The sequence below is a fragment of the Dendrobates tinctorius genome, unplaced genomic scaffold (assembly GCF_039654945.1).
Source record: "Dendrobates tinctorius isolate UK_male_01 unplaced genomic scaffold, ASM3965494v1 ptg000070l, whole genome shotgun sequence".
In the NCBI taxonomy this organism is placed as follows: domain Eukaryota; kingdom Metazoa; phylum Chordata; class Amphibia; order Anura; family Dendrobatidae; genus Dendrobates; species Dendrobates tinctorius.
The window spans coordinates 98,055,318-98,076,426 of NW_027361738.1; the positions used below are offsets into that span (position 1 = coordinate 98,055,318).

Genomic DNA, 21,109 nt, shown 5'->3' on the forward strand with positions numbered 1-21,109 from the left:
TACGGTTAGGGTTGGAATTAGGGTTAGGATTAGGGTTAGGAGTGTGTTGGGGTTACGGTTGGAGCTAGAATTGGTGCTCCTTCAGTTCCAAGCCCTACCGTGTGCCAAAACAGTGGTTTACCCCCACATATGGGGCATCAGTGTATTCAGGAGAAATTGCCCTACTGATTTTGTGGTTCATTTTCACTTTTTACACTTGTGAAAATAAAAAAAATTGGTTCTGAATTAAAATGTTTGTAAAAAAAAAAAGTTAAATGTTATTTTTTTCCTTCCACATTGCTTCAGTTCCTGTGAAGCATGTTAAGGGTTAATAAACTTCTTGAATGCAGTTTTGAGCACCTTGAGTGGTGCAGTTTTTAGAATGGTGTCAGTTTTGGGTATTTTCTGTCATATTGACCTCTCAAAGTCATTTCAAATGTGAGATAGGTGGTCCCTAAAAAAAAGTGGTTTTGTAAATTTTGCTGTAAAAATGAGAAATCGCTGGTCAACTTTTAACCCTTATAACTTCCTACCAAAAAAAAATTTTGTTTCCAAAATTGTGCTGATGTAAAGTAGACATGTGAGACATGTTATTTATTAACAATTTTTTTGTGACCTCTCTCTCTGATTTAAGGGCATAAAAATTAAAATTTGCAAATTGCAAAATTTTAAAAAATTTTCACCATATTTCCATTTTTTTCATAAATAAACGCAACTCACATCGAAGAAATTTTTACCACTAACATGAAGTAAAATATGTCATGAAAAAGCAATCTCAGAATCAGCGGGATCCGTTAAAGCGTTCCAGAGTTATAACCTCATAAAGTGACAGTGGTCAGAATTGTAAAAATTGGCTAGGTCATAAGGGCTGCAAATTGACTCTGTCACTAAGGGGTTAAATAAGCACTTTTTCACCTTATATTGGTGTGCTGCCTCCATTTTTTTGTCTCCTAGATAATAGATAGATAGATAATGGATATATAGATAATAGATAGATATGTAGATAGATATAGATAGATAGATAGATAGATAGATAGATCAGATAATTATTAGACTGATACGTCATTCCGCGGGAATGTTGTTAGCAAACACTGTTTATTAAGTTGACAATTTCAGTAACAAAACAGATTTTCCCCGATATCAATACATTTCTATTCAGATATTTCAAAAGTTAAAACCACGTTCTACACAGATCGGCCGAGACACATTATTATTTCCATTTACAATTTAGAAAAGAAGAAGTCTGATTTCACATGAAGAAGCAGCAGATGTCAGTAAATTGTAATACAACAAGCATTAATAAGACGACCCACGATCAAATTCTACAAGGGCATCTGTCATTGCGCACAATGGTAATAATAAATCTAAATTCAAAATAAAAAATAAAAAAAAAAAGTTAAACACAAAAATTATAAAAATCAAGAATGAGGCATGGTGAAAAAGAAAGAAAAAAAATGGACAATACAGAACATTGTCAGAAATAATGTGAGGTTATAGTTTTATACATACATTAGAATACACTATACATAGTATCGAACTGTTCTCTCTATTACAATAACACAGGACTGTACACCACGGCTTCAGGATTAGACGTTACGACATGCTGCACACCCCAGAAAAGTGAATTTGGCATCGACCACTGTACAACACAGAGCAACAGAGGACGGGTTACATTGTATTAAAGCTGTAGCATTCTTTATTTTGCTTTTTTTTGTTTTTGTACAGACATTGGACGGTCATTGGATCAATGACACAAGTTAAGACTTGTCTTTTTGACATCACAGTAAACAAGTAAAAAGGAGTCATGGTCTGTAATCGCAATAAGGCACCCGAAATGTTGAGTTGCCATGATGCATAATAGTGAAAACTGATAGGTATATGCCGACTATAGGAGCAACATTGAGCTAACAGTCGTGTGAAAGTGTCCAAGAGGATCTGTTACGGGAGAGCAACATCAGCTATACCCCACGCAGAGGTTACCGAGATATCCAGGTACTGGTGAACCAAATAAGGAGACACTACAGATGAGGAAATCTGAAATTCCCATTTGCTCGAAATCAGTTTGGAAATTCAATTCGCATTGAATAAATTTGATGCAAATTAAATCTGCCAAGAAGGTGCCAACAAAAAAAAAAATCTTATCCTCACCTCTACCCGCCATCCCCATCCCTCTCCCACTGCCGTCAATTATCCCGCTTCTCTGTCTTCTCCTTCTTTCCGAGCCGTCGGCACAGAGTAACGTCGATGACGTACATCTCAACCCCATGTGGTGGTGGCTCACAGCTTAGTGAAGATCGGCAGCGTCTTTGGCCAAGAATTAAGAAATAGAAGACGTGAGATATAAGACGGAGGAGCTAGAGGACTGGAGTCGGGAGAGGTATGGGAAGGGCCAAGGAGAGGTATAAGGTTTTTTTTTTCTTATAACCCAATCAGAATCTAGCAAAAAAGGTGGTAGGATATTTACCCCCCTTTAGACACCATTATTATGCATGGACATGGTAGGTGGACACCCTGTTAGATTTTGCAGTTGGGCTTAGAAATTCAAGAAATATAATGTAGCCATAAGGCAAATAAAGCCATGTCCCATTACCACTGGGCAGCACCGAAAACTTTTATGTTCCTCTTTATTGAAAAACCCAAAACCTTAATCAATTATGGTAAGTCCAAAACTTCTTTAGGATTCCTGGTTGGGAATCTGCTCTGGACTCGACTTTCCACCATCAATTCTGGCAAAGGTCAATAAAGTAATTTCCATCCCAGTAGTAATAGGAGCAACAAGTTACTAATCACCGTGAACCCATTGATTCTACAGGACGTCGGTCTCCAGAAACAAATCCTCTTTACTGTGGAATGACAGTATAAAATAGCAACCCAGCACTTGACCAATGCTTTTCTCAATACGACCACTACATGTTCCTTATGGTCATGGTATCACACTGGGAAGAAGGTTCTAGGACGTTAAAAAAAAAAAATTAAATCCTCACATACCCAAAAAATGTAAACTTACTATGATTTTGGGACTCTTTTTAGAGGTTTTCTGTCCCATTTCACCACGTTAGTGGGCACAGAGATCAACATAAAACGAAAAACATAATTTTCTCCAAAAATAACAATTTGCTAATTGAAGCAAACAACTGAATTAAAAGAAATCTCTGATTCATAAGAACCAAGGTCGAAGTGGCCAAAAAAATAAGAAAATGTAATATTCTTAAAATTATAAAATTATGGAATTTCCGCTCCATGCCCATCCGCTGTCATGCTTTTATATTGGCAGCGTGTCCAAAAGGGGCCGAGGACCGGTTGTCCAGCCGCTGGTGTGACTGCCATTAGTTTATATAGTACTATCCTGTATGATGGAGTATGATAGTGTCAAGGCAAGGCTAGTTTCACACTAGCGTTACCGGACGCAGGGCACGGCCGCCGCTATGCTCTGCCCCCGGCTGCGCCCCCTCCGGTCAGCTCCTCCAATGGGCGCATGACGCCGCATGCGACGAGCGTACCCTATATTTAGCATTGGGTATGCTGGTTGTGCGCTGGTCCGCTTTTGCCGGTGCTTGCACCCTTTTGGCGCTGCGCCGACGTGCGCCAAACACAGTGTTGCATTTTTGCGCTCTCGGCGCAGCGCCAAAAGGGCACAAGTGCCGGCAAAAGTGGACCAGTGCATGACCAGTGTACCCAACGCTAAATATAGGGTACGATGGTCGCATGCAGCGTCATGCACCCATAGGAGGAGCTGACCAGAGGGGGCGCGGCCAGGGGCAGAGCTTAGCAGCGGCCGTGCGTTGCGCCCGGTAACACTAGTGATGGGAAACTGGACAATGGGGGAGAAAAAAAACACATAATTTACAAGTACATTACATTTTGTAATTTTTTACCATTTTTCATAAAACATTTTTAAGGATTTATAAAATTACCCATTATGGTCAGTGCCCAATAAAAGTTATCGTGAAAAAAAAACATTGATGTTTGTGTCGTATAAATGTAACTGTTCCTGCTGATTGAATAGCACTTAATTTTGTCCTGCTTTTATCTTCTGTGACACAACTTCATGTATTCTATCATCTGTGACATCATTTTATAGCTTCAAAAAAAAATTAAACTTAATAAAATAAAACCTTATTTTAGACCGGAGCTGATGGAAAACTATATTACAAGTCATTTGTAGAATTAATTTGGCACATTTTTCTGCAGGTTACTAGAACATTATTATGCGTTTTGAAAAACAAAAACAAAACAAAAACATATTTTGTGTTCTATATTTAAATAAATCGTTTCTAGGTCTATTTTTTTTCATTATTTTTTACACGCTTTTAGATTTCATTTTCTTCTTTTTCACTTCCCACATTCAGAGTAAGTTCTGTTTAAATGAAACCTACAATTAAAAGCAGTATAAAGGCGAAAGTAAATCTGCAAAAATGTGATTAAACGCAAGAATTGAAATTAAAGTTAAAAAATTTAGAATACTTTACGTGTTTGCGGTTCTTCTGTAATTTCATGTGAGTTAATGTTTTCCTATATAGAGACTTTAGTTATAGATATATATATTTTTCTTTTCTTTTTTTTTTGAAAATACTGTCACATTCTAACTATTCCTAACAAAAAATATTTTTGTAACTATATTTCTCTTTACATATTTTTTGCTTTGACACTTTTGATTGGTTCTTCTACTTCTTTAAGTATAGCTGGTATATTTCATTCATTTTATTTCAAGTTGTTTGAACCCGTGTGATAGTTGAAGGACAGAAATGTGGTGGAAAAGGCACTTGAGGGACCTCTGATGTTCTAACAGAAATACAGAAATTTGGGGGGCGGAAATTCAAAATATTGTGTGTTTTTCAATTTGAAATTTACAGTACCTATCACTTAAACTTAGAAAATCTCTAATTCACAGGTTGAGTTGGCCATCAAAAACTTTATTGGCCGAAAGATCTTTCAATTACGAATTTCCCCGTCCGTTGGGTCAGTGAATGTGTCAAACCTAAGGAGTTTTTCGAGATCTTTGATTGAAAACAATCAAAAAGAGAAAAAAAATTAATCCGATAGAAACCAGATTTTTAGAACATCCTACTAGTCTGTGAAAAAATATCTAATATCTATCGGGGGCTGGTTAATAGTTATACCTTATTCCTAGGAATATTTTCTATCTTACATTTACCAATACAGCGCAATGGATAGAAACATGAACATCAACGAACCAATCAATATCTTGGTTGAAATTTTTCTGTAAAAAAAATTGTTTCTGCAGACCACATTATTTAAAAAAAAACAAAAAAAATTATATACCAGGTATTTAAATAATGAGGACAGAATAGAAATCACAGACTGGTTTTATAAGGTGATCTCCGATAAGAGAAATAGCTGGAAATATTTAGAAAAATTTAAGAATTTTCAGGTATTTTTCACTTTAAAAATAAAAAAAATTAGACAATTTTCCAGCATGTACACATTGTTGGGGGGGGGGAAGAATCCATGGGGTACCACAATGTTTTTTTTTTCTTAAATATAAATATTTATAGCATATAGAGTCTTATTATCTTCAATTTTTAGATAGTTTTTGAAAGCATAAAAATGTTCTCATTTGTTAATTTTTCTAAATGGCCACCACAAAAAGTGAAACCAAAGCTGGCATAAAATTTGGTAGCTATTCTCCAGCCGAAGTCTAATTTAAGGCTAAATATATGCATTGTGGAAGCCCCTTTTCGATTGGCCCATTTGTATTTCCGACGTTGTGGCCTTGCGTCTCATGAGGGATTTGCAATACAATATGATGATTTTTGCAACCAATAGAATAATTTAGTGACTTAAAATTTCTCAGTTGTGTTGGCTTGTTACATCTATGAAGAAGAGTTGACATTTGTTGATATGACATTTGTCACTTTTCCTCTAGATTTGTCCAAATTTTTTTATCTATTTTGTTGGATAGTTCCATCACGAAGAAAAGTTAAAAGTGGTAGACTAGATGAGCTAACATATTGGTCTAAATGGCTATGAGGACCCTGTAGCAAAACAAAATTTGGTGCGTGTTGAAGGTCTTCTGACAAGATTTAGTGTCATTTTGTTCTCTTAAAATATCTAGAAATGTTCTCACTAGTATTGAATTGTTCCACACATAGAGAAAAGTCAACAATAGATGTCAAGTTCATAGGTCTTTGTCTACTGAGGGTCCTGTGGTAAAATCTTCTTCTGGTGTTGAGGCATTAAAGACAATATTGTCTGTCACATTTCTTTTGGAATTGTCCAGATACTTTCTAAGTTGGGTTGGATTCTTATAACCATTGAGAAAAAACAACAATGGTAGATATGGTGCACCCTAGATATTGGTTTAGCTGACCACTGAGAGTGAAATCTATTGATAATGTGGATCTATATACAAGATTCAGTGAAAACTTTCCTTTTGAAATGCTCAAATATTTTCACACTCATTTTGAATTGTTCCATCCATGGAGAAAAGTCAACAATCGAAAATGTTGAGTCCTCAAGGCCTGGTGTACTCAGCCGTGAGGGCCTCGTAGGTGCTTGGGGTCTACAGATAAGAGGTTGTGACACATTTCCTCTTGAACCATCCAGATATTTTTTCTTTGTGTTGGATTGTTCCATTCATGGAGATAAGTCAAGAGTGGAAAATGTTTTCCCCTCGAATCTTGGTGTACTCGGTCATGAGGGCCTCGTTGTAAAATATGACGGAGTTAGGGTTCTACAGACAAGAAGTTGTGACACATTTCATCTTTAACTGTCCAGAAATTTGTTTACTTTTGTGTTGAGTTGTTCCATCCATGAAGAACAATGAAAATTGTTGAGTCCTCAAGTCTTAGAGTCTTGGCCATGAGGGCCTTGTAGTAAAGTATGGTGGTGTTGAGATCTAAAGACAAGAGGTTGTGACATATGTCCTCTTGATCTCTCTAGATATTTTTTTCTTTCGTGTTGGATTGCTCCATCCATGGAGAAAAGTCTATAGTGAAAAATGATGAGTCCTTGAATCTTGGTGTACTTGGCCATGAGGGCCTCATATTAAAATATGGTGGTGTTGTGACATATATCCTCTTGATCTCACTAGCTTTTTTTTTTTCTTTTGTGTTTGTTCCATACATGGAGAAAACTCAACAGTGGAAAATGTTGGGTCCTCAAGCCTTGGTGCATTTGGCCATGAGAGCCTCATAGTAAAATATGGTGGTGACAAGAGGTTGTGACATATGTCCTCTTGATCTTTCCAGATATTTTTTCTTCTGTGTTGGGGTGTTCCACTCATGGAAAAAGGTCAACAGTGGTAGATGTGGCGACCTTGCACATCGGTCTACTTGACCAATCACTTGGTGTTGGATGACTACAAACAAAATCCAGTGGTAAAACGTCATTTGAAAAGTCTAAATATTTTCAGACGTCTATATCATGAACGGAATATGAAAACGTCTTTTCATCCCACATCTAAAAATATTAAAAAGTTTTTCAAAAATGGCTCAGAGAGATCTATGGCACGACTAACATCACAGTCCAATGTATTTTTGAAAAACAAAAGTTGCTTTGCATAATGTAAACACGCATCTGCATTTTATATACACATTATATACTGTTATATACATTCTGATCTGCCTTCTGATTCTCATCAATCTCGTCTTCAAAACGATCGTTACATTCTATGAAGCCACCGTGTATAGATTTTCTTTTTTCCTTATTGTGTTCTATGTATACATCGGCTTTTAGTAATAATAATTAAAAAAAATATTCAAAAAATGTAGAATATCCAGTGTTCTTTTAAAGATTTTTGCTTTTTTTTTGTTTTTTTACACTAAAATAAAATGACTCGTTAATTTTATTGTAAAGTGTTCGTAAAGTTAATTGACATCTTATTACTATGAGTTAAGAAAATATGTCCCAGATGTATTTTCTGGATACAAGGCAAAGGTATGCAAGACTGTTCACAAAATATCCATAATAGTAATAATAATTACATATATATATCATTTTTTTTGAATTTTTTGTAAAAAATATATTTTAATACTGTTAGTGTTCTATCACATGATATGCTGTTTTCCAGTGTTTATGAGAAACATTACCATTACTCTTGCAAAAATGTTGCTATATTACTAAAATAATACTATTCGGTTCTCCATGTTTTGCGTCGTCTGCTTTTTTTTTAAATTTTGTGCAGATCCACCCTGCATCCACCGTCGCCGCCAACAGTGCAATCTATAGACACAATAATAATTCATCTGAAATCAGTTAATTCACATTTTTCATTCATTTAAAAAGTAAAAAAAATATATAAAAAAACATAAAATAAAAAAGTAAACAAATGAAAAAAAACTATATAAAAAACATAAAATGAAAAAAGTAAACAAATGAAAAAAAAGTATATAAAAACATAAAATAAAAAAGTAAACAAATGAAAAAAACTATAAAAAAACATAAAATAAAACGTAAACAAATAAAAAACTATAGAAAAAAACATCAAATAAGTAAACAAATGAAACAAACTATATAAAAAATAAAATAAAGTAAACAAATGAAAAAAATAAAATAAAAAAGTAAACAAATGAAAAAAACTATATAAAAACAAAATAAAAAAATAAACAAATGAAAAAAACTATATAAAAAACATAAAATAAGTAAACAAATGAAAAAAAACTATATAAAAAAATAAAATAAAAAGTAAACAAATAAAAAACTATAGAAAAAAACATAAAATAAGTAAACAAATGAAAAAATCTATATAAAAAATAAAATAAACAAATGAAAAAATAAAATAAAAAGTAAACAAATGAAAAAACTATATAAAAACATAAAATAAAAAAGTAAACAAATGAAAAAAAACTATTTAAAAAACAAAATAAAAATGTAAACAAATGAAAAAAACTATATAAAAAAATAAAATAAAATAAAAAAGTAAACAAATGAAAAAAACTATATAAAAAACATAAAATAAAAAGAAAACAAATGAAAAAAATAAAATAAAATAAAAAAGTAAACAAATGAAAAAAAAATTCAAGCTGCCTGATATGTATTATTGGTTTACAACATAATAAATTATTTAATTAAAATTTTGCTATGAAATAATTAGCCTAAAAAAGAGTAAATCAAGTCCTTCCATATTATTATTTTTTTTTTTGACAATGGAAGATACAATTATGAAAACTGGTACAAAAATGAAGGCAAAAAAAACTGGATTTTAAATAAATAAAATGACACTACAAAATTGAGAGGTTACAGAACTTGTTTTGCATCGGTTTGAAAAAAAAAAATTAAACTGAATTTTACTTATTTTTTATTTACTCAGTTTTTTTTAACTGTTTCATTTCTGCTTTTTGTTTTTTGTTCTTGAATTTATTTTTGAATTTAAATGAATTTTTTTAATTTATAACTAATAATATTTTGAAAAAAAACAGAGTATTTTAGCTTTAAAAAAAAAGTGTTTTTCATGGATTGTCTTGTATGTGTAGAAGTTATATTGCTTGGAAACAAAGCCGAAAAATCCATTTTCTACCTTCTTTTCATCCAAAAACCTCTGTTTTTTCTGTAATACCCAGACACAATGCGCCGATACTTTATCGCCCCCTTCTACCATTCAATAAAAAAATAAAATGAAAAACAAACAAACAAACCCATAGTAATAAAAACTAAAAAAAGAGCGATGTTAGAAAATGTTTAGGCCGGGTCTGATCTCATGTGGCCAGGTTCTCCGCATTTATGCTGGACATCCGGATCTGCGAGCTGCTCTTGCTCAGAATGGACAACTGTGTCCCCCCGTTCACTCCGCTGCTCGCCAGTGAGGGGTGACGGTGCTTGAAATCCACAGCAAAATACCGGTTGACTTTCCAGCTCCGCCATTTTCTCTTTATTTCTGATTGCACCTTTAGGGAGAAACTTTAAAAGGTCATTTTTTTATGTACTTTTGTTGTTATGGAACAGGATGGTAAATACTCATTATTTATTATCTATTTATCTATCATCTATCTGTATATTATCTATCTATATATTATGTATCTCTCATCTATCTATTTATCTATCTATTATCTATCATCTATCTATTATCTATCTATCTATCTATCATCTATCTATCTATTATCTATCGATCTATCTATTATCTATCATCTATCTATCATCTATTATCTATCGATCATCTATTATCTATCTATTATTGATCAATCTATCTATTATCTATTTATTATCTATCTATTATCTATCATCTATTATCTATCTATTATCTATCTATCATCTATATATCTATTATCTGTCTATTATCTATCGATCTATCTATCATTTATCTATCTATTATATATCTATTATCTACCAATCTATTATCTACCATCTATCTATCTATCATCTATTATCTATCGATCATCTATTATCTATCTATTATCATTTATCTATCTATCATCTATCTATTATCTATCTATTATTGATCAATCTATCTATTATCTATCTATTATATATCGATCTATCTATTATCTATTTATTATCTATCATCTATTATCTATCTATCATCTATCTATCTATTATCTGTCTATTATCTAACTATCATTTATCTATCTATTATCTATCTATTATCTATCAATCTATTATCTACCATCTATCTATCTATCATCTATTATCTATCGATCATCTATTATCTATTATCATTTATCTATCTTTCATCTATCTATCCATTATCTTTCTATTATCGATCGATCTATCTATTATCTACCATCTATCGATCATCTATTATCTATTTATTATCTATCGATCATCTATTATCTATCTATCATCTATCTATTATCTATCGATCTATCTATTATCAATCTATCTATTATCTACCATCTATCGATCATCTATTATCTATCGATAATCAATTATCTATCTATTATCATTTATCTATCATCTATCATCTATATATTATCTATCGATCTATCTATTATCAATCTATCTATTATCTACCATCTATCTATCGATCATCTATAATCTATTATCTATCTATTATCATTTATCTATCATCTATCATCTATATATTATCTATTATCTATCTATCTATTATCTATCTATTATCTATTCATTATATTTCTATCTACCTCTCTCTCGCTCCCATTTGAGGACCTGCCCACTACTTTCCTACCTGATCTGTTTTTCTACCTCGCTTTGTTCGGCCTTTTCATCTGGATTTTGCCTTCAGTATATAAAGGAAAAGTCGCAAAATGCAGAATAATCGGGATCTTACCTCTCCATTCAGGAAGCAATAAAGGATGGCGACCACGAAGCCCTGAGAAAGCCGGAGACAAGAAAAACTATCATAAAAAAATCTACTTCTGTTTAACCCTTTCTCACCACAGTGATCTTTTTCATCTTTGTTTTGCTTTTGCTTTTTCCTCCTTTCTTTGCAAAAGCCTTAGCTTTTTTCTTTTCGCGTGGGACGCGTGATTTAAATTTAAAAAGCTGAATTTTAGTGGCATCATAAAGAGGGAAAAACAGACTGAAAAAAATACAACAGCTCTGATTCTTTAGGTTTAGTTTTTTTGTTTTGATGATGTCAAGTAAAAATGTCAATGTACCATTATTTTTCATTTTTTCAATTATGGTCTTACTATTTTTCTACCGGTTTTCAGACTCTGAAGACTTCCATTGAAAGAGAACTCACCACCTCTCGTGGCCGCCTGTTCCACTTGTTGATCACCCTCTCTGGGCATAAGTAAAGTTTTCCTTAATGGGGAATTTCTAAACTGCACAACTTCGGTGCTCAGCAGCTTTAAGGTATCATTATTAATTGGTGATGTCCCAAACTTCACAGACGCTCGAAGAGGTTATCCAAAATGTAACAAACCATACACACTTGTGTCTGAGATGGGTCTAAATTTCTGTAAGTCATTGAATCCTCAATCTTCCATAGTACGGTTACTCAGATGGTGGCAGCTTAGATTATGGTCACCAGATAAAAAGATTTGGGAGAAACTATGGATTTATTTATTGTACCTCCTGACGAAATTGCAAAGCGGCGGTGAAACGCGCGTCGAGGTGTTCTATTACAGGTGGTACCCCCCCCTTGCATCATGACTGCAGGTAATAACCTATATACTTTTATTAGCATCTGATGTTTCATGAGTTAGGGACAGTCATGATGTCTTTATATATTGTTGGTAAAGCTCAATTTAGTATTTGCTAAATGTTATTTTCATTCATATAAATATTCTGAGTGGTCACGTATTTGATTGTTACCGATGGTTGTGTTCTCTTTCTCATAGTTATCGAGCTATTATAGGCACATATTCTTATATACATTTTTGTGATGTAATATATTTTGCAATTTTAATCATTGTTAATAAAATTTGTATTTTTTTTTATATATGTTTTTGATCTTGCTCCTTCATTTGCTCTTTTTGTTTTTTATTTATTGAAAAAGTAGTGAAGAGAGAGAACTGTGCAGCAGTGGCTGTGAACCCTACAGATCTACAAGCAAGTCTGGGCAGGAGCAAACTTCCCCTGAATGTAGAGGATCAAAACCGTGTCAATTTGATGCTCTGTATTTTTAGACGACCATTAATTGGGGAAGTTCCAAACTTTACAGATACTTAGAAGATGTTATCCAGGTCTGTTGTGAGTTCATTTTCCCCTTCACCATTGAGGTCTGATGAACTCCCTCTTCTGGTGAAGGAAGGTAGTGAGGCTGATTACAAAGCACCTGAGCGGGATGATGACGACTGGAATTGCTGACTGGATATAAGGCAGCCAACGCCCTTCTGCCTTGCTGGTGATTTCTCAGAGGGATTCTAGGAGACCAGTCTGATTCCTGCTCCTCAAAAGCTAAGTTTTCTGCTCTGCTTTTAGCATTTGTGTTTTGGTTTTGTTTTGCCTTGTTTTTCTGGATTTCTGCCATTCCCTACTGGGGTGAGCTGAATTCCTTTTTGCTCTGTCTTCAGAAAATACCTGAGTACTGATATAGTCTTTTTGAAGCCTAGAGTCTTCAGGGCTTTTTTCCCTATCAGTCTGTTGGCTCTTGTTTTGATAGGGTTTTGGCGGATTGCAGACAGCAGCTTTTCTATCCTGTCCTATTTAGTTAGCTTGGTCCCCATCATTTGCTCAGCCTATCTTTCTATCTGTGTGAATGTTTTTTCATCTTGCTTCACCGTCATTATATGTTGGGGGCTGCCTATTGCTCTGGGGTCTGCTCTGGGGCAATTTAGATTTCCCTTTCTGTCTTTAGGCTATTTAGTTCTCCGGCTGTGATCGAGGGGTCTAGGGCACCGTAGGAACACCCCACGGCTACTGCTAGTTGTTGTTGATAGGTTCAGGGGTCTGCAATCCGATAGCTGCCAACTTCTCTGGTTTTCTGGACTTAGCTTGTATTTCTGTTTTTGCCTCCTATCCTACGGTGACTCATTCATAACACAGGTCCCAAGGCTATAAGTGATGAAGGTTTGGATTTCCAAACTTTTCTGTCACTCGGAAAGTAATAATTCAGTTATCGATTACCAGAAACTAGGAACATATTTAATGATACCTGGTAATATTGTAGCAAGGGGAAATGACAAAGTTTACCGGTACTGGGAAGAAGAAGAAGAACAATTTGCAGCTTTTTTTTTCCCCCATCTTTCTCATATTTATACCTGGAATGATCCAAGTCCCAGTTCAAACACGAGCCGCTCCCTCTTACTGACATTCTCAGGCGAAAAGGCAAAGACGGTGTAGTGTATTCCGAAGAGCGGGATCAGCAGGAGTGTGGAACGGGCCAGCCTCCTACGAAAGGAAAGAATGCATCGGGTCATGGAATCTCACGTCAAGAATACTTTGCACCTCTTTATTTGTCATTTTGTAAGACGTCCCTGGGGGCCGCTATATGTCAGACGCACGTCTTTTTTATAGGCGGTACTGCAGAGTACGGGATCTTAGGCCTGTTTCACATTTCAGTTATTTGACGTCAGTCAAAATCCACCAGGTTGTGAAAAAACGGATCCGTTTCCATTGTGGCACAAACGGATGCCACCGGATGACTGAAATTTAAAGGAACACGAGTCTGGGAAAAGAGGAGAAAGAGAGAAAGAGAGATATTCTGCCGCCAGACCGGAATTTGGGGGTTAAATTTCTGGCAAGGTAATTATTCCGGGCATGCTCAATGTAAAAAAGTGGATGCGTTGCCGGATTCCGTCAATTAACGGCTGGCAACAGATCCGCTGCCCATAAGCGACCATTATAACGAATGGCGGATAGCGGCGGATCCGTTGCTATCCGCTGTTTTGACGCAGGCAAAGAACGTTCCCTTGTCCGTCCACTCAAGACAGCGGACGCCAAAATTTTGGTGGATCCGTCAAAAAACGGATCCAACGGATGACCATCCGTCAAAATCCGCCGCGGATGGCTGATCCGTTTTTTTGCAAAACGGCGGATTTTGACTGATGGAAGCGAACGGAAATGTGAAACAGGCCTAATGTATAAGAACCTCAGAGGTGTAATACAGCCCCGCCCCCGAAGAACCGGAACCAACAATGGAGCTGCACTCAGAGGCTTGTTTGTACTTTTGAATGAATTGTAGTGTTGCTATCTTGCACTTAATTAGGTCTTCAGTCGTGAAAATAGAGCTCTTATCTGTAGTTACATCCCCTGTCCTCAAATGATAACGCGATGACTCTGCCCATTAGTGATAAGAGGACTCCGCTCACCCCATCCCTAGAAAGCAAGAAGCCATGAGACAGAGGAGCGGAGACCTCCCAAGGAAAGATGACTAGACAAACCATGAAAATAAACACAATGTTCAAATTGCTTATTTTTTTTTGCCATCTAGTGGTAAGAAAGGATGAGTGCGATTGTCAAGATCTTATGGCTGAAATTAAATGTACAGAAGATAATATTTCCTTTCATAGATAAAATTATACAAAATATATAGAAACAGAGCAGAATTGTTAAATCCAAATACAAAGTCCTCTATCACTGACAGCACTGGTAAGACTACAGAAGTCAAGAAAGCAACAGCACCAAAAAACACAGGACAAGTAATGTAATGTACACAGTGACTGCACCAGAAGAATAGTGAGTGCAGCTCTGGAGTATAATACAGGATGTAACTCAGGATCAGTAATGTAATGTATGTACACAGTGACTGCACCAGCAGAATAGTGAGAGCAGCTCTGGAGTATAATACAGGATATAACAGGATCAGTAATGTAATGTATGTACACAGTGACTGCACCAGCAGAATAGTGAGTGCAGCTCTGGAGTATAATACAGGATATAACAGGATCAGTAATGCATGTACACAGTGACTGCACCAGCAGAATAGTTAGTGCAGCTCTGGGGTATAATACAGGAGGTAACTCAGGATCAGTAATGTAATGTATGTACACAGTGACTGCACCGGCAGAATAGTGAGTGCAGCTCCAGAGTATAATACAGGATGTAACTCAGGATCAGTAATGTAATGTATGTACATAGTGATTGCACCAGCAGAATAGTGAGTGCAGCTCCAGAGTATAATACAGGATGTAACGCAGGATCAGTAATGTAATGTATGTACATAGTGACTGCACCAGCAGAATAGTGAGTGCAGCTCTGGAGTATAAAACAGGATGTAACTCAGGATCAGTAATGTAATGTATGTACATAGTGACTGCACCAGCAGAATAGTGAGTGCAGCTCCGGAGTATAATACAGGATGTAACTCAGGATCAGTAATGTAATGTATGTACACAGTGACTGCACCAGAAGAATAGTGAGTGCAGTCTGGAGTATAATACAGGATGTAACTCAGAATTAGTAATGTAATGTACTGTATGTGCACAGTGACTGCACCATCAGAATAGTGAGAGCAGCTCTGGAGTATAATACAGGATGTAACGCAGGATCAGTAATGTAATGTATGTACACAGTGACTGCAGCAGCAGAATAGTGAGTGAAGCTCTGGGGTATAATACAGGAGGTAACTCAGGATCAGTAATGTAATGTATGTACACAAAGACTGCACCAGCAGAATATTGAGTGCAGCTCTGGAGTATAATACAGGATGTAACTCAGGATCAGTAATGTAATGTATGTACTCAGTGACTGCACCAGCAGAATAGTGAGTGCAGCTCCAGAGTATAATACAGGATGTAACTCAGGATCAGTAATGTAATGTATGTACACAAAGACTGCACCAGCAGAATAGTGAGTGCAGCTCTGGAGTATAATACTGGATGTAACTCAGGATCAGTAATGTATGTACTCAGTGACTGCACCAGCAGAATAGTGAGTGCAGCTTCAGAGTATAATACAGGATGTAACTCAGGATCAGTAATGTAATGTATGTACACAGTGACTGCAGCAGCAGAATAGTGAGTGCAGCTCTGGGGTATAATACAGGATGTAACTCAGCATCAGTAATGTATGTACACAGTGACTGCACCAGCAGAATAGTGAGTGCAGCTCTGGAGTATAAGCAATATAATGTATGTACACAGTGACTGCACCAGCAGAATAGTGAGTGCAGCTCTGGAGTATAATACAGGGTGTAACTCAGGATCAGTAATGTATGTACACAGTGACTGCACCAGCAGAATAGTGAGTGCAGCTCTGGGGTATAATACAGGATGTAACTCAGGATCAGCAATGTATGTACACAGTGACTGCACCAGCAGAATAGTGAGTGCAGCTCTGGGGTATAATACAGGATGTAACTCAGGATCAGTAATGTATGTACACAGTGACTGCACCAGCAGAATAGTGAGTGCAGCTCTGGAGTATAAGCAATATAATGTATGTACACAGTGACTGCACCAGCAGAATAGTGAGTGCAGCTCTGGAGTATAAGCAATATAATGTATGTACACAGTGACTGCACCAGCAGAATAGTGAGTGCAGCTCTGGGGTATAATACAGGAGGTAACTCAGGATCAGTAATGTAATGTATGTACACAGTGACTGCACCAGCAGAATAGTGAGTGCAGCTCTGGAGTATAATATAGGATGTAACTCAGGATCAGTAATGTAATGTATGTACACAGTGACTGCACCAGCAGAATAGTGAGTGCAGCTCTGGAGTATAATACAGGAGGTAACTCAGGATCAATAATGTAATGTATGTACACAGTGACTGCACCAGCAGAATAGTGAGTGCAGCTCTGAGGTATAATACAGGATGTAACTCAGAATCAGTGCAGGGTAAGTAATGTAGTGTATGTACACAGTAAATTCTCTTTTTATGCTCATGGTATATAATCTATACAGTAGTGTCTAAAGCTCTTTAATATGACTGTTGAACAATAAGCAGATGAATAGGTCTGCCCAGCAACAGACAGCAGGATCAGAAGTAGTTCAATGCTGAGACTAGCCCACAGGGCTAGTGACAGGACTGTGCTTCCTGGATAGTGTTAGATAGAGTTTGGACTGTATAAGTGTGCAGTGCTGCCAAGGGGTGATCCACAGTTAGAAGAGATTAGAGCAAGGAATAGCGAGATCCTAAAGAAAGTTACTGACAGGAGAGAGAGACCTTTTGGAAGACATTATTGGGTAAGTTGTTGAGTCATGAGAAACCCAAGAGCTTTCTAGTGTTGAAAGTAATTGACCTAAAAAGGCCTGAGAGCGTGGGGCTAATGGGGGTCCTGAGTGGTCCATAGTGATAGGACATGGAATCGCTGAGTGAGTGAAGAGAAACTTGCTGATCAGGACTATGGCGTAGAATCTGGGTTGTTGTGGAGTAAGATGAGCGGCAGAGCCCTGGAGCAGCTTATAGAGGAAGGATGCAGAGGGAATGAACAGGCTTCTTACTGAGAAGGGAACGTGCGTGAGCCTGTGTACCGCTATCCCTTGCACATAACCCTTATCGAGTTCAGTAAAGACCTCATGTTTGAATGGAATTATTCGTTAGTAATCTGTACATCGTGGTTCTGGCCGGCCAACACCATCGGCTAAAGGAAGCCTGTACGGGCGTAAGGCCTATACACCACTAAAACCCACACCCAGCCACGACCCGCTCTTTCATACAGTGTACCGAAGCGTGACCAGAGAAGACGAGTGCCGACAGCTACCGCCCTGCACCACGCTACACAAGACACAGGAACATAAAGTGTGCAAAGACTCCCGGCCCCGCATTAGGCATAGCACAGTAGTACATGGAGTAAAGCCAGAGAGATATTGCAACAATGTCCGTGATTGAGGCTGATACAATACAAGGAAAACAAAACGATATTTACATATTTTGTAACATTTTGAAATTACAATACCGACTCACAAAATAAATAATAAAGAGTGTGTGCAGAAAACTAAATCCTATGCCCTACAAGACAGATCCCACCCTTAGATGGAGAATTCAAATATATTATTTAATAGCTTAAAATAACATAGTAACATAGTAACGTAGTTAGTAAGGCCGAAAAAAGCCACGTGTCCATCCAGTTCAGTCTATAAAATTCTGTCAGAATAAATCCCCAGATCTACGTCCTTCTAAAGAACCCAACAATAACTGTAAGATACAATATTGTTCCGCTCCAGGAAGACATCCAGGCCTCTCTTGAACCCTTTGACTGAGTTCGCCATCACCACCTCCTCAGGCAGGGAATTCCAGATTCTCACTGCCCTAACAGTAAAGAATCCTCTTCTATGTTGGTGGAGGAACCTTCTCTCCTCCAGACGCAGAGAATGCCCCCTTGTGACCGTCACCTTCCTTGGTATAAACAGATCCTCAGAGAGATATTTGTATTGTCCCCTTATATACTTATACATGGTTATTAGATCGCCCCTCAGTCGTCCTTTTTCTAGACTAAATAATCCTAATTTTGCTAATCTCTCTGGGTATTGTAGTTCCTCCATCCCCTTTATTAATTTTGTTGCCCTCCTTTGTACCCGCTCTAGTTCCATTATATCCTTCCTGAGCACCGGTGCCCAAAACTGTACACAGTACTCCATGTGCGGTCTAACCAGGGATTTGTACAGAGGCAGTATAATGCTCTCATCATGTGTATCCAGACCTCTTTTAATGCACCCCATGATCCTGTTTGCCTTGGCAGCCGCTGCCTGGCACTGGCTGCTCCAGGTAAGTTTATCATTAACTGGGATCCCCAAGTCCTTCTCCATGTCAGATTTACCCAGTGGTTTCTCGTTCAGTGTGTAATGGTGATATTGTTTCCTTCTTCCCATGTGTATCACCTTACATTTATCATTGTTAACCGCATCTGCCACCTTTCCGCCCAAGGTTCCAACTTATAATATCATGTCAAAGTATCTATACACAAATTCCAGGGAAGTCTATCAGTGTTTATCTAACTTTTATCTATCACTTTTCATGTTGAATATATGATCATAGAATCATAGAATCATAGAATCGTAGAGTTGGAAGGGACCTCCTGGGCCATCTGGTCCAACCCCCTGCTCAAAGCAGGATTCGCTAAATCATCCCAGTCAGATGTCTGTCCAGCCTCTGTTTGAAGACTTCCATTGAAGGAGAACTCACCACTTCTCGTGGCAGCCTGTTCCACTCATTGATCACTCTAACTGTCAAAAAGTTTTTTCTAATATCTAATCTGTGTCTCCTCCCATTCAGTTTCATCCCATTGCTTCTAGTCTTTCCTTGTGCAAATGAGAATAAAGTTGATCCTTCTACAATGTGACAGCCCTTTAGATATTTGTAGACAGCTATTAAGTCTCCTCTCAGTCTTCTCTTTTGCAAACTAAACATTCCCAAATCCTGCAACCTTTCCTCATAAGACAGGGTTTGCAGACCGGTCACCATTCTGGTTGCTCTTTTCTGAACTTGCTCCAGTTTGTTGATGTCTTTTTTAAAATGTGGTGCCCAAAACTGGACACAATATTCCAGATGAGGTCTGACCAAAGAGGAGTAGAGGGAAATAATGACTTCACGTGATCTAGACTGTATGCTTCTGTTAATACATCCTAGAATTGCATTTGCCTTTTTTGCTGCTGCATCACACTGTTGACTCATATTCAGTCTGTGATCTATTAGTATACCCAAGTCTTTTTCACATGTGCTGTCACTTAGCCCTATTCCTCCCATTCTATATATGCTTTTTCCATTTTTATTGCCCAGATGTAGTACTTTGCATTTCTCCCTGTTAAAAACCATTCTGTTAGTTGCTGCCCACTTCTCCAGTTTATTTAAATCTTTTTGAATCCTCTCTCTCTCTTCTCTAGTATTAGCTATCCCTCCTAGCTTTGTGTCATCAGCAAATTTAATCAGTTTACCCTCAATTCCTTCATCTAAATCGTTGATAAAGATGTTGAACAATACAGGGCCCAGGACAGAGCCCTGTGGTACCCCACTTGAGACATTCTTCCAACTGGATGTGCAGCCATTTACGACCACTCTTTGGGTCCGATCACTAAGCCAGTTATGAATCCACCTAACAGTTGCCTTGTCCATTCCATACTTAATCATTTTTTCAATAAGGATTGTATGAGAGACTTTGTCAAATGCTTTGCTGAAGTCAAGATATACTATATCTACAGCATTTCCTTGATCCACCCAATCAGTGATACCGTCATAGAAGGAAATTAAGTTAGTCTGACATGACTTATTAGTTACAAACCCATGCTGACTCTGTTTAATCACTTCTTTCTTATCCAGGTATTGACATACATGTTGTTTAATAATTTGTTCAAAGATCTTTCCTGGTATAGAAGTCAGACTCACCGGCCTATAGTTACCTGGGTCCACCTTCTTCCCCTTTTTGAAGATAGGAACAACATTTGCTCTTCTCCAGTCTTCTGGCACTTCTCCTGTTCTCCAAGAATTTTCAAAGATTATAGAGAGGGGTTCAAAAATTTCTTCTGCTATCTCCTTCAGTACTCTGGGGTGTAATTCATCTGGACCTGGAGACTTGAATTCATTTAGGCTAGCTAAGTGTTTCCTCACTATCTTTCTGTTTATAGATATCCTGGATTCTTCTATTCCCTTAATAGGACAGTGAATAACAGTTGATGTTACATTTCCTTTCTGAGAGAAAACAGATGCAAAATAGGAATTTAAAAGTTCAGCCTTCTCAACATCCTGTCTTACCATTTCATCATTTTCATCCTGTAAAAATCCTATGGCATCTTTGACTTTTCTTTTACTTTTGACATATCCCCAAAATCCTTTATTATTGCTTTTGACATCTCTTGCAAGCCTCAATTCATTTTCCGCTTTAGCTAATCTGATTTGTGCCCTGCAGGTTCTGCAGACAGCATTATATTCTTCTTTAGATATGCC

At 36.8% G+C, this 21,109-nt stretch overlaps 1 protein-coding gene across 2 annotated transcripts in view; it reads right to left on the reverse strand.

Moving 5' to 3' along the window:
- Positions 1 to 4,137: 4,137 nt before the first annotated feature.
- Positions 4,138 to 21,109, reverse strand: part of ADCYAP1R1 (ADCYAP receptor type I) — a 357,068-nt gene continuing 340,096 nt past the window's right edge. The window contains exons 14-16 of one of the 2 annotated variants that reach the window (XM_073582199.1): positions 13,545 to 13,674; positions 11,165 to 11,206; positions 4,138 to 9,837 (exon numbers count right to left, since the gene is read on the reverse strand). In XM_073582199.1, coding sequence (XP_073438300.1) covers positions 9,619 to 9,837; positions 11,165 to 11,206; positions 13,545 to 13,674 — 391 coding nt within the window. In that variant the 3' untranslated portion in view covers positions 4,138 to 9,618. The remainder of the gene's footprint in view (positions 9,838 to 11,164; positions 11,207 to 13,544; positions 13,675 to 21,109) is intronic. The other variant, XM_073582200.1, reaches the window with a different exon arrangement.